Source organism: Artemia sp. Qi Xiang Cuo, chromosome 10, assembly GCF_049724085.1.
Source record: "Artemia sp. Qi Xiang Cuo chromosome 10, ASM4972408v1, whole genome shotgun sequence".
Classification (NCBI taxonomy): domain Eukaryota; kingdom Metazoa; phylum Arthropoda; class Branchiopoda; order Anostraca; family Artemiidae; genus Artemia; species Artemia sp. Qi Xiang Cuo.
The window spans coordinates 68,727,742-68,742,519 of record NC_142803.1 but is presented as its reverse complement, the minus strand read 5'-3'; the positions used below and the strand labels follow the sequence as shown (position 1 = coordinate 68,742,519).

At 34.7% G+C, this 14,778-nt stretch overlaps 1 protein-coding gene across 1 annotated transcript in view; it reads right to left on the bottom strand.

The window, feature by feature from the left end:
• Positions 1 to 14,778, bottom strand: part of LOC148948093 (E3 ubiquitin-protein ligase NRDP1-like) — a 149,836-nt gene that overhangs the window by 112,672 nt on the left and 22,386 nt on the right. The window contains exon 2 of the mRNA XM_089096094.1: positions 11,590 to 11,802. Coding sequence (XP_088952220.1) covers positions 11,590 to 11,679 — 90 coding nt within the window. The 5' untranslated portion in view covers positions 11,680 to 11,802. The remainder of the gene's footprint in view (positions 1 to 11,589; positions 11,803 to 14,778) is intronic.

Here is a 14,778-nt window from a genome sequence, read left to right as displayed (position 1 = left end):
AATAAATTCAACCTTAGATGTGCCAACACAATCTTCCCCACCCATCGTCTCAACTAAATCTACCAATTGCATGATATTACTAGAGACTTTTCGTGCATGGGCAAAAGATACTGAAATGTTCTTTAATGCGATTCAAAGTTGATAGATCGTCCACATCTGTGAGTTGAGCTTCAATATTGGATGTCACCTTGCTGCTCATTGCTGTCACCTTGTAAAAATATTATTGCAAAATATATTATAATTAAAAGCTAACCAAACACTAAACTTTGAGTTGCATTTAGGAAAGGGTACATTATTTCTTTTTGTCAAATGGGGGCAAGTTTGCATAATGAATCCATCCCCTTACATTTCACGTGAAGAAACAGTTTTTTCGACTTACAATGAAGTTGTTAGAATCTGTTAGAAAGTTGTTAGAAACTTACGCTCGATCTCCACCTTCCTTACTCGTATATATATTAACCAATGACAAGGGAAGCAATCACATTTTCCGTATGAAAATATTAATTGTGACTAACACCACCCCTCGTTGCGAATCAAATGATTTACTTTAGAAAAAAACTCGCTAATTTGATGTGAAAAAAGTAACTTTTTGTGAAACCATTTGCTAGGCTTAAGCGCCCATTTAGAGGATTTACCAGTCAAAGGGGGACCTTTCCTTGTAATTTACAAACATAGAATGTTCATTTGCCTGAATGTAATTATTAGGGTTTAACAAAGCGTACCTGCTTATAGAATTTTTACCCATTTGTCAGAAATAAGCGGAAATGTACAACAAAATTACAGAATGGGGAAAAGTACATATTTTAACGCAGTAAATTAGATACAGTTTATCCTTTATATAAGAGGGGTAAAATGTATATATAGATTTTAATGTGGGGGAGGGGGTATAGAAAATGAGGCTTGCTTTCGATTAGCGAAATCCTGAAGATTGGTAAAATTCTAATAGAGAATAAGAAACTCACCTCTTGAAATTGAGACATATTCGCTTTTTAGAGATAGTTGTAGCACTTTTGAGTTCCAAATGAGTACTCTTATTGTTTTGACTTCCCCCCCCCCGGGTATTGATATTGTTCCCAGAAAATACAGGGGCTTCTATTTTAGAGGGAACAAATGGACATATTCCACAAAGAGAAGTTTACGGGAAAATAGAAAACAAAAGGGAATACCATGGAGAAATTATAGAACACCTTGACATCATCCAGGGAAATCAGTAGACTCCTATATGAGGTAATAGAAAAACAATGGGAAAAAAATACTTGAACACCTGGAAAAATTGCAATGGTGAGCAGGTCTATAGCTCGAGTGCTATTGCCTATTATTTGATAAGTTGAATTCTAGTCCCATTAGTTTTGATATAAGATGGAATGACACGATATTGGAGAGGGTTTCTAGCAATAAGAAAATGATGGCCTTGGGTTGCTATTTTTTAGGATGGAATTTCATAGTCATTTAAATAAACCATTTATTCTCAATGGGGATTTGAATTTTGAACTATTGGATTTATCGCCTCTTAGACGAATAATAAATCATTTTGGCAATGAGAAAATACCGGACATGGGGAATGGAGTTTTATCCACCCATTAGACGATAAATACCGAATTTTTAAAAGCCGGGGGAAAAACTATAGCTTCTAGAAGGCAGCGCTAATTTATACTAAAACTTGTTTTCTTCTGTGGAAGGGAGCGCTATATCACATAATTTATACTAAAATTTCTCTTCTAGAATTTCCCAGTGCTCCCCTCTTCAAGCAGGAGGGCAAGTGGGAACATAGTCACACTGGTACAACGGTTGGAGATGGCTGGTCCATTCAACCCCCATGTCAACTATTCAAGACAAACGGTCATTAAATATGCTATTCCTTCTAGGCAGACACTAGGGCAAGCCCTCACTGAAGTCACTGTCCCGACCCCCTACGCCCCTTCCAGACCAGCAATGTCAGCACAAGTCCCAGTGCAACCTACAATGAAATTTAAAAAGGAGCTGGTGGATGCCTACATGATGGCGAACCTCGCCGTCTCATCTGTCCAATCCCGTGACATCACTGGCCTGGCTGCACAAGTCTGTGACATCACTGTCCCGGCTGCACGATCCCGTGACATCGATGGCCCAATTGCACAAGCCCGTGACGTTGCTGGCCCGGTCGTACAGTCCTGTAGCTTCGCAGCCCAGCTGTGCAATAGTGTTACGTCGCTGGCCCGTCTGCCCAAAATTAAGCGCTGCCAGGGCCATCCAGGGCCCACACCTAAGCACTGCCAGAATTTGAAAAAGTAAGTAATTTTTTTCAACCTAATAAAGCTATCTTTTACTAATTTTTTCTATTTAATAATGATGTCTTTTCGCTAATTTTTTCAACTTAATAATGACATTTTTTGCTAATTGATAGTAACAGTACTATTAGCAGGATTATTACTAGCCAAAATCTCATGGGGAAGTGATTGATTTTACCGACAGGCTGATTATTTAAACTGAATGTTTTCACCACTAATTAACACTATGTCCATTTCTAATACTAAACTTGGGATGGCAATTCAATTTAGAGAATCATACTACGTGAGGAAAAATGGCTGCTTAGTTCTTTTTCCATAAGAAGCGCATGAACAAAGATACGCTGAAGTAGTCTCTAATGGAGTAATATATATTAGGAGAAAAGTGATAGCATGACTTATATACAAAAATATCGCAGAAGTGAAAAACTGGTGAGATTAAATTAAAATACTCGGATTAAAAAAAAAGAAAAGAAATACAACTTTATACTTTCATTTATAATAATAATAATTTTTTTTTTACCCACTATACAGAAAATGAAGTGGAGTAACACAAGAAAAGAAAAAAAAAACACAAAAATACATTTAACTACAACACAATAAATAAATATAACACTCAATGCGCTGTGGCTACCCGAATAAGTGGGTGGTTAACACCAAAACTAGCATAAATGTTCTCTTGAAGACTGCAACTTTGTCTGACAAAATAATTTACAATATCTGGAGTGCCAAAAATCCACATCATCTTTCTATTACTGTATCTGCGAGGCAGATACAATAAAAACTTGCAATATCGGAAATGCATAATTCTAATATCGCTAATATCCCCTGGTCGAAACAGGATGTGAAGGCTAGCTGGGAACAAAACCGCATGGTCACAAAAGCTCGAGTACAATTTAGCCAATGCCTTTCTGTTATATCTTCCCCTGTTGGGGACAATTTTTGCGTACCACAGTTTCAGCTTCTCTTTAATATCACTCAATGCCCGGAAACGACATAACGTAAGCAATTTGCAAATATTGATCCCAAGCCGTCGGAAAGATTCACCACTTTTAACAGAAAATAAGCCACAATCAATCAGCATTGCTGAAGATTTTGAATTAAACAATAAATATTCGCATTTATCAGTATTGAGACTTAATCCGATTTTTCCATACAGCCGCAATACTAGTAGCACAGACTTCGTTAAAGTAAACTTTGACCTGCTAACAAGCAGAAGATCATCCGCATATGCAATTTAGGAGACGTTTGACAACCCTGAAGAGTAAGAAAGCGGTATCCTATAGAGAACATTCAATAAACAAGCTTTAAAAATATGAGGTGAAAACAAACCACCCTGACGGACCCCAGATCTAACTGCGATTTTACTAAAGGCCCGGGAACCTTGCCTCAACTGAATAAATGCATTCTGGTACCAAAACCAAAGTACACAAATAACTGAACTATTCACACCCAAACGTGACAGAGAAAACCATGCATGAGAGTGACAAACAGTATCGAAAGCTTTAGATAGGTCTAACAAACAAAAGTGAACTTCCGTTTTTAAACGATGTGCTTCTTGTAACACTGTTTCAAGTATACGGTGGGCAAGCTGGTATCCTATACGCGACTTAAAACCGAACTGATTTGCGTCATAATTCACCTTATCTTGAATAAATGGGAGCAATACATATTCAAATAGTTTGCTTAAATTACACGCTACAATGATAGGGCGGTAGCATCCACAATTAAGCAAATCCTTCCCTCGCTTCAGAACAGAGGTAACAGTACCACACAGGAAAGAATCAGGCACTAGTGAGCTACTAACACACATCTGAAAAAGTAGTTGCAGATGGCGGATCAACTCAGGAGAATAAACTCTTAAATGTTCATCATAATTTCCCTCCAAATCAAACGACTTAGATTTTAATGCTTTTCACAACTGACTCAGGACTTATAGAGATAATATCTTTCTGGCGTAGTCTACGCGGAATAACTGAATCAAGCAGTCTACAAAGCCCGGAATGGACTGCATAATTTACTGTACTGAAAATTGTCGAGTAATGACTAACCCATGATTCACTAGGAATTAAACTGGACGAAACAGTCGGGTTTAGCTTACTAGAATTCACCACTTCACTCCATTGCCAAGGACTTTTCGTAAATTCCTTACCCTTATATCGGACGCTTCACAAGTTAGATTTGAATTCAGACTTAGTTTTTCTTTTAATATTAAATACATGACCCGAGGTGGGGCGGCCACGCGCATTCCATATCTAAAGCCACATTTTTGCCCGATTTTTAGTCATTTTTAACCGAGGGCCCTCTTTCCGTAAAGAACCTCTATGTTCTGAGCAATTGTATAAAACAAGGACGGCATTAACCCCAGCTTGTTTGAGGCAGGCAACAATCTGAGATTAGTAAGAAATAAGTTGTGATCAAGCATTAGGCGAGAGGACACTGGTACAAAGTAAATGGTAAGGAACTGACACAGATAAGAGCAGAGTTGCCAAAGTACAGATATATAATGTCCAGTTAGCTTTATTCCATTCATGCTTATTATACCATTTTGTGCCCCGTACAGAATTTGGGGCCAAAAGAATGTGAAACAGAGACGGTAAAAGATAGGGGGAGGTGATCATAATCCCTTTCTTCATATGAACCTCGACACTCGAGCATATCACACCAGCCGAGTAAACACAATGGTCTATATCAGACACACATCCACTATTATTTATATACAAAAAATCTGCACTCTTATTTACTATCTGATATCGATCTGGCAAAGACTGAAGCACAAGATCAGACTGAGTTAACTCTCTATTTATGTTACAATTTAGGTCTCCCACTATGATCCACTTATAGCTATGACTAAATTTTTCTGTATATTATTTTTCCTCATTTTGTTCTATTATATCTTCGGAAAATTTCCACAATGGTGTCTAAGCTGCTCCACAATGCTATCAAACTCTCTGATCTGTACGTCTATCTTGTCATTGACAAATTTTACAGCTTCCGTACTGTTTTTAGCCCTCTCCAGTGCTTATTTGTAAGCAGTAACTCTTTTCATTCCACCTATAAAAAAAGACGTACGGTTCTTGTAAGATCTCAAGTATTTTCCACAATACGGGATTGTTTCTGCACGCGTGTTCGAAGATGAGGTTCTCTCTATGATCCATGCATCGAATATAGCGTACTTGTCTTCCAAGTTTGGTTGATATGTATTACTAGACACCCTGTCGAAATCCAGACATATTACTTGCGTAATCATAGCTCTGAAATATAAAAGCCTCTTTGCTTGTACCTTCCTTTTCTAAGACTTCTAGAATCTTGTCAGCAATTTCCTTACCTTTTTTTTATTCAACTTGTACCATGGCTTAAAGTCTCTCCTGAGACTGGCTTAAAGTTCACCGTATTCTTTTTCATCGTTATTTCACGCTAACGATGTAATACATCGTTATTACAGTGTAGGATCATGGCGAGACTTTCAGCTAACTCCGTTGTGACTCAACTTACTACTTTGGACTCTAAATTTCAGTTCACCTTAGAACTAGAAGATAATCATAAAATGCCTCTTCTTGACGTCTTCATCTTCATTAAGTCTCTCAGCCTACAGTTTTCGATTTATAGGAAGCCCACACATAACGATAGGTATTTACATTTTTTCTTCCAAAACGCTCCTCGCCTAAAACAAGAGTATTGAACATTGATAGTGCACTTGGTCGCTATGAAATGCTTTCTAAATGCTATACATGCAGTGAAGAAATTATTTATTTTTAAATAAACCCATTGTTACTGTTACGCTTCTTAAAACAGTGAACATTTACTTTATTGTCAAATATTATACAAGAAAAATGTCCAAACCATTTTTGAGCTTTAAATGGTTCTCGGCGTTTACCTGACAATTTGGATTATATTCTTGGATTATTGAAATAGCTTCACTGAAGGGAATTGTTAAGCGGAAGTCTCGTTAAATACTTTGGGATTATTATTGACGAAAATTTATCATTTAAGTACCATGTAAAAGTTATAAGTAAAATATTATCGTGGAATTTAGGGATTATCCGTAAATTAAAATATTTTTTTCCTTCAACGACAAATTACGAAAATATTTTCTTCAACGAAAATATTTTTTTCCATTCGACGACAGATATTCGACGTTTAAGATAGTTAATGAGAAGCCACCTCGCAATTTGTGGGGAAGCCCAAATAAGCTATTTGATCGGAGGCGATTTTTTAATTGATCACCTGAAGGTTTTTTTCCTGATCCTGTTGAGTAGAAACCTTGTATAACTGAGGTTTTTTTTAAAGAGATGTATGATAATGTGGTCATTAGAACTGCCATCTACAGAGAGCATTTACAGGATGCTCTCCGCCAGAAAAATTCCCAATTACGGCAGGAAAATTGTGTTTTGAAATCAGAGTTAATCAATATAAAAAAGTCATGCCTGCAATCGGAGCTTGCATCTAAAAGACAGAATCTTCTACTTCGTAAAATCACAGTACGAGTTGGTAAAACTGCTAATTTACCGACCGAGATAGATATTTTGGGATATAATGATAATAATAATAATTTATTTTTGCCCCCTATCGATACATTAAAAATGCACCAGAGGAGCACAAACAAAGAAAGAAAGAAAAAGAGGCAAGAAACACAAAATAGTTAACGAATACAGTACCAACATGTCTAACGACAAAAAAAACAAGTGGAAACTTATATCAACTGTGGGAACTTAAATCAACACTAAAATACTGGACTTAACGGTCTACCCATCCATATATCAGAAAGGTTAAACAGAAAGTCTAATAAATTCCTACATCGGTCATCCAATGGCAAATAAATCGTATGCCTCACAGAATAAAGCCTATGGCTTATAAAATATACATTAAAAAACAACGAGATGAGACATTAGAGGCTTTTCTTGCTATTGATCACTATTAATGTCACGTTGAGGTTAAAAACTTGGCAATCTTGGAGCATACTTCTCATTACTATATACATACATACATACACATACATACACACATATACATACATACATACATATACATATACACATACATATACATACACACATACACATACATACATATATACCCACACATATACACAAACACATACACATTTGTTACCCTTTTTCGCTACACCAAAACAAAAATGTACTAGAGGAGTAATAAAGAGGAAAAGAACAAAACACAAAAAATCATCAGCTATAAAATAAAGTGACAATTACCACTGACGAGAAAAACAGCCAAAACATAAAAGACTGCTCAGACCGGGGACTAAATTTCTATTCTACCGTATATAGAAGATGGTTAAGCGGAAAATCTTATATTTTCTTGCAACGGTTTTCAAATCGAGTCGATAATTCTTCAATCTTCTCAGATATATCAAAGACATGGTATTTTTTACAAATGTATGAGTTACGGAACCATAGAGGAATACCAATAAAGAATTTATCAAACCGGTAAAATTGAACCCTAATTTGTTTCTTTTCTGTTGACAAAAAAAGTTTCGAAAATGTAGTTAGAAAAAACACATGCGGTGCAAACATAGAGTTGTAGAGCTTTCCTAATGTATACTTGTCAAATTGCCCATTAACTTTTGCTAGCAAACCATAAGTTTCGCGAAGTTTCTTTTTCAACTCATTAATAACCAGAGGGCTTGTCGCTCTTATCGATGACCCAAAATGAGCACCTAAATACTTGAGTGAATCATACTTAGGAAACGTGATTGAGCCTACTTTAAGGGACTCTGAATGTGTCTTATCATTCTGGTTTACTATCAAAAACTCAGTTTTTAACGTTTCAATAGCAAGGCCAATATTAGACAAACTAGCCTGAAGAGCCTCAAAAGCTCTTTCCATTGATGACAGGTTATCGGCAAGAAGAATATGTCATCTGCATACGACAGGTGACTAATATCGATATAACCATCAATCATATAGGGTGGGATATTTCTCGTCGCAGTTCTAAGTGCATTGTTGAATATTAATGGACTTAAAACTGAGCCCTGCTTTACCCCGCGCTTTACAGGAATGGGACATGTCAAACCGTCACTAGAACGGACCCGGACTATTGAATTCTGGTACTAATTCGAAAGGCACGCGCAAATAAAGCCGCTAGTTCCGCTATTGAACAGAGCAACTAAATATTATGAATGCAAAATTGAATCAAAAGCCTTGGCTATATAAACCGCGCATACATACAGACTCTTCTTCATCATCTTGTGACGTTCCATTATAGACAAGAACACAGAATTTGCATTTTGGACTCCTAAACATTGCCTGAAACCAAACTGATGATCCCCAAAATCACATTTTTCACGCAGAAATGGGCAAATTATATTTTCAAGTAACTTGCTAAGCACAGAGCATATGGTTATAGGTCTATATGAATTGCATAGCGCGAGATCCTTATTCTTTTTAGACACACATGTAACTAGCCCTTCACATAAAGTCTTAGGGACATACTGTTGGGACAAAATTATTTGAAATAACAGAGCTAAGTGTTCAAACAGCACGTGTGTACCGTACTTCAAATGCTCTACTTGCAGACAATCCACACCAGGGGCTTTGCCTATTTGAAGAAGACGAATGTGATTTAATAGCATAAAAGGTGTAATAGTGATGTAATTATTTGGGGGATTCAGCTTTGACAATTGTTTCTGCAATATTCCATGGAAATCTGTGTCAATTGGTGGTGGGTCTCAAGCATATACTGATGAGAAATGAGTGTGCCATTCAGTATTGGTAATTTGATTTGTCAAGGTTGAAGTGGAACGTGTAAGTTTAGTAACCTCTTTCCACAAAAGTTGTGGATTATTTTGTATTGACTGTGATAAATTTTCAAATTGGCATTTTTTCCGATTTTTCACAACCTTCTGAAAATTCTGCTTCGCCTATTTAACTAAACCGAAAACTATACCTGAACGAGGTCTATCGCAATCCTTCCATATTCCGTACCAAAAACGATGACGGAGTTTAGCTTCCTTTAACCCAGGAAAATCAGACCATCGCCTTTTACGCGTGTTAGTTTTTACTGATTCAGTAGGGATCGCAACATATGCGGCAACCTTTAGAGAAAGTGATATTTCAGCAAGGTAGCCATCAACATCCAGATTTTTTGTTGTTTTTTTTTATTATGAAGATATCGACATATATGTCATGTCGATATCTTCATGTTCTTTATTTGACCAAATGGAAAATTGTGGCACCATCCGTAAAATCACGACAGGAGTCAATAACACTGACTTATATTTACTGACCAAGCTATAGATTTCTGTAGATGACATATCAGTATTTTCCTTGTTTTTGTTTAACGGAACAAAAAATCGTGGCACTTCACGCCATAATTTTTACCGACTCATATTTTTTACCGAGTGGCTGAAAATATTGGGAGTGTCCCCCTCCCCCCAAACGTGACTGCCCTGACAAGTAGCAGTAGCAGTAGACACATATTGACTTTTGGTAAGTTGAATATCTCTCTCATCATATCTTGGAAAACTAAATCCTTTGCTTCATTCCTGAGATGTTGCTGGTTCGTCTTTTGGACAACCTATATGTGACGTCTGTGCTCTAATTTAGTTCAACTTCCCTTGAACTTTTTAGATACCCCCCCCTAATACATTTAGCCTTAGTAGTTGTAAGAATAGAAGTAGTGGTTGTAGTAGTGGAAATAAAGGTAGAAGTAGTATTAATAGCAGCAGTATTAGCAGTAGGGTGCGCATAATGCCTTTTCGTCAACTGATAATCTCCCGCATCATTCTCTGAAAGTTCCAACTTAACACACTAAACCATTCCTGAGATTCGTCATTTTGTGAACCTTATGCACAGATTTGGTTTTTATTTAGTTAAACTTTCCCCTAAGCATTTCTCAAAATTTTCATCTTCATACCTGTAGCCTTAATAGTGGTAGTAGAAACCATAATAGTCTTAGTCAGCGTAGTAGTATTAGTAGTTTTGCTAGTAGTAGCAATAGCAGTAGCAGTGGTAGTATGCAGATATTGCCCTTGGTTCAGTTGAATATCTCCCACACCATACCATGGAAGTTGCAACTTAGTAAAGTTGTTCCCTGATAGTTTTAAATGAATGCCCTTAGTCTGATGGCCAATCACTTTTGACTCTTAAAAATTGGGATTTAGAATTTTTTATTTCCCATCGAAATGAGACCTTTTCGCACTTTCTATGATCACTCTTTCCATCCGAAGCGCTTTGGAGAAAAAAAATAAAATGAAACGTCAAAAATACATTACGCATCCACGTCGCTCTTTACTTAGGCAGCGCTATGGCTCTCTATATTTTTTAATGTTGGTAAACAATGACTGTGATAGCACATCTATTCATGATCAAATATAAAGTCGTTAAAAAAAGAGAAAATAACTTTCACAGATAATTTCTCCAATTGAGTTAATAGTTAGAGAATATTGCATAGCTGCGCACCGACAAATAGGATGGATGGCAGTGTATCCTTTTGCGTTGGGAGACAAATGCAAAAAAATATAATTTTGGGTCAGTATACACGTTTTTTAGTTAACCATGGAGGGTTATTTCTCAACTGATATATTTATTTCCATTTAATCTCTATTTTAAGCATTATTCATCATTCATATTAAAATTAGTTTTTTTTTTAACTTGACCAGATTATTCACTTCGGTTTGTTTTTGTTTAAGACAATTGTTTATTTATTCATAGTAATTTCTATTTGTTTCAAGTTAGAATTATCATAAGAATTTAATTCTATTCACTTTTGGTCTTAATACTGTTCTTACTTTTCTTTGAAAATCGTTTTTTTGGAAAAATGTTTTAAAATACTTTTCTAAGTAAAAAAAAATGTCGTTAGTAATTTTGTCCATAGAATACTAAATGTTGGACACACAGCGTTCTTTGGAATAGTTTCTCTACTGATTTCTATTCTTATTCTGCAACTTACACAATTGATTAAAAACATCCATATTTCATCATGGCAAATAATTTTATATTCAATGTTAAACTTATCACACATTTAAATTAGCCTAAAAAGCATATTATTTGAAAGAAAAAATTTGACATTATTTCACAGTTTTATTTAATTCGGAACAGGGCTGTTTATCTTAATACCTTACAAAGAAGCCATAATAAAAAATATAAATTATTTATAAGAAATGAAATAAGATGTAAGGTAAACTCACTTTTAAAATAACTAAATGATAGGTAGAAAGGAAAAACAATATATAAATACAAACACAGAAAAGAATAATTTATCATTTAAGTTATAGTTCAATTTTTGGACATAGAATCTCATTTAAGCATTTTTTCAAGCTGATAATGGTTTATTTGCTACAAATCAGGAACTGTCATTATCAAACCTGTAAAGGATCTTCTAGGACATCATTGCATATTGAACAGAGCAGATTTATGTCAACATCTCCAGTAAATCTATCAATATTTATTCCCATCTCAATATACAACCAGTTTCCAAGTGCTGCTGAATATAAATTTGTAAATGCTCGATTCAACTCAAATATTTAGCTCAATTGTCTTTTTCACGGATGATCTTTACTTCAGTAACAATTTTGCACCTGAAAAGGAAAAAAATATTATTAACATGTAATTAATTTAAAAGGCTTTAAAATTCTTCAAAGTGGAAACAAATTGCTTAAATTAAGAGAGAGACAAACAGATATGATGTAAGTAATTTATTTCAATCTTAGAAATAATAGAATTCACTGTCACCTACAGAAATTACCACAACCACAACCTGGAGATTAATGCCTAAAAAATCTGATAAAATTCAGAGTGTCGAACTATTTTATGAAATGACACTGAACAGGGTGGTTAAGAATTAAATGACAAGTCATTATTTTTATTGTAATTCTAATTCATTCAAAAGAAGTAAAAATTGATTCATAGATAATACTTTTAAAAATAATTTTGACCTTTTTTAACACGAAGTTTATTTTGGTAAAGCATATTTTGAAGCCACTAATTATTAATTGAAAAACCAAATGATTTGTATTAACGGGACAAAATTTATGTAATATACAGAAAGTGTAGATTAGAAATGACTGCACACCAGACTAATAAACCGGACTGATTGTTTGAAATAACATTAAATTGAGAAGAATCATAAATAAATAAAAAAATTCTGAAAGTTTGATGATATATTACATTCTCAATATTTTGTTTGTTGTGGAGCGCAGTCGAATAAGTAATAATTACAAGGTTCGAAATGGTGGCTATTTATGGCAAATTCAGTTCTTTTAGGTTTAACATTATTTGGTATTTTAGGTTGTTAGGTTGTTTGGTATTCTTAGGTGTTCATTTTAATTTCCGTTTGTATTTGGTGTCAATCGTTAAATCATTCTATATATTAAATTAAAAAAATTCAACTGAAAGTAAGGAGCAGCATTAAAACTTAAAACGAAAAGAAATTTTTCCAAAAAATAAGTTTTTCAAACAAAAGTAAAGAACTCTATTAAACCAAAAATGAACAATGAAAGAAATAAAAAATCTACCAAGCATAGCCTACAACTACCATGAATCAGCATCAATAAATAAATAATTCTAAAAATAAACATAAATTACAATAGAAAACGGAGTCAAAATCATCAAAATCTCAAAATCTCAAATCATCAAAATCGAGTCAAAATCTGTGCTTTCACAAAGCCAAAATATAATTTGTACTTGACTGAAAAAAATTTCTAATGAATATGCATTGTCAAATTAATAAGCGTAAGCTGATACTTATTCCTTAACATCTTAATTAATTTTTTATTTTATAAAGTTATAAAAGTGAAAACGTCTAAAAGAATTTTGTCAGTAAAGTGCAAATTACATTCTGGCTTTTAGAAGGCTTAGGGGTTTTGAACCCTACTCATGTTAGTTTTTGCTCGTTTTGAGTTTGAATCGGTTATTTATTATAATTTCTGTTTGTTTTTGGTTTCATTTATTTATTAATGCTGATATATGGTGGTTGAGTATGGTAGTAAACATTTTAATACTTTAATTTTGTAGAACCCACCCGCAAGGTGTAAAATTCCTTTCCCTGGCGACAAAGGTATCTTGTCTCTTTGAGTTGCCACTTAGTAAATTCTTAATGCAACAAAAAGTATTACATAGTAGTTTTTTGTGGGAATCTTAATACATGAATGATGAAAACGTGACCAGTCAAGGAAGGTGTGAAACTCTTTTCACTGCAGACAAAGATATCTTGTCTCTTTGTGTCACCACTTGAGAAATTATTGAAACATATGTAATACTTTGTTGTCAGGAAGCCAAAGAACCCACACGATAAGTTAGGCAATACCCTAAAGGGGACAATGCAAGGCGGTGTCCAAGAATAATTTGATCCAATTGTAGCAAAGGCCTTAATATCCCAGAGGGAAATCTGAGAATGTATCTTAGTAAAAATATGTGTTTTGAGTTAGTCTTAAAGCGTGCCTTATTCAGGCAGTTTTCCTGAAGTGCGCCTTACCCAGGCAGTTAGTTATGAAATGCACCTTATTCAGGTAGTCAGCATATTATTATAGACTCTTGTCTCGTGTAAATGATATAACTCAAGCTATGAACTATCCAGTAATCTTATGTGAGTTCTCGTTTAGTGCATAGTTATAAGGACCCAAGGGATTTTACACATATTTAAGTACTATTGTCTTGTTCACCCTTGAGTGCATTCCTGTTTTACCCATGTGTGTTCTAATTAAATCTATTACATTCTTATTTGCGTCTATCCATGTTAGTATAACTCAGATTAGTCCAGTGTCTCCATTTCACTCCAATTGGAATCTGGTTTTGACCTAAGCTGTAACTTTTAAGAATAGCCTCACAATCATACTGGCTGGGACTACTGTTGAAGAAGCGTGGTTGTCGCATTATAAGCCATGTATTTTTAACAGCAGAACCTAGAGAGGTTGTCCAGAAAAGAAGGCTAGTCTTCCAAATGATGACGACCTTATTGAAGAAAGTTGAGGAACTATAATTATATTTAAATACCCTCCCGTTACAAGTGGCGGTATAAATTTAGAATTGTGGCTCCTCATAAGGAGACATGTTAAGAAAACAGTTCTTACTTTAAAATATGTATAATGATCCTATTTAACATATTATCCATGGGGAGAACCTTTATCATCAAGTCTTTCCTCTAAAAATTCTTCTTTTACCAACTTAAAAGAAAAAGTTTACAATAAACCTTAATGCTAAAATGAAATTTGAAATTGCCGCTATAATAAATTGTTTTTAAAGATAGCATTCATTCCGGTCAAGTTCCCGGCCAAGTTCAAAGGACAAGTTCCTGGCCGAGTCCGTTGATTTTGAGTTGAAGTTAGTTTAGGTTAGGTTAGGTTGTATTAATATTTTGTGTTTTCGCCACTGCTCATTAAAAAAAAACGGAATTAAGAATGACCGGGATGAATAAACGCTATCTGTAAAACAATTTATTTGGCAATTCATAGCGGCAATTTCAAAAGATTTAACGCATTTCGTCAGCATGGAGGTTTATTGTAATTTTTTTCTTTTAAGCTGGAAAAAGAAGGATTTTTAGAGGAAAGACTTTATTA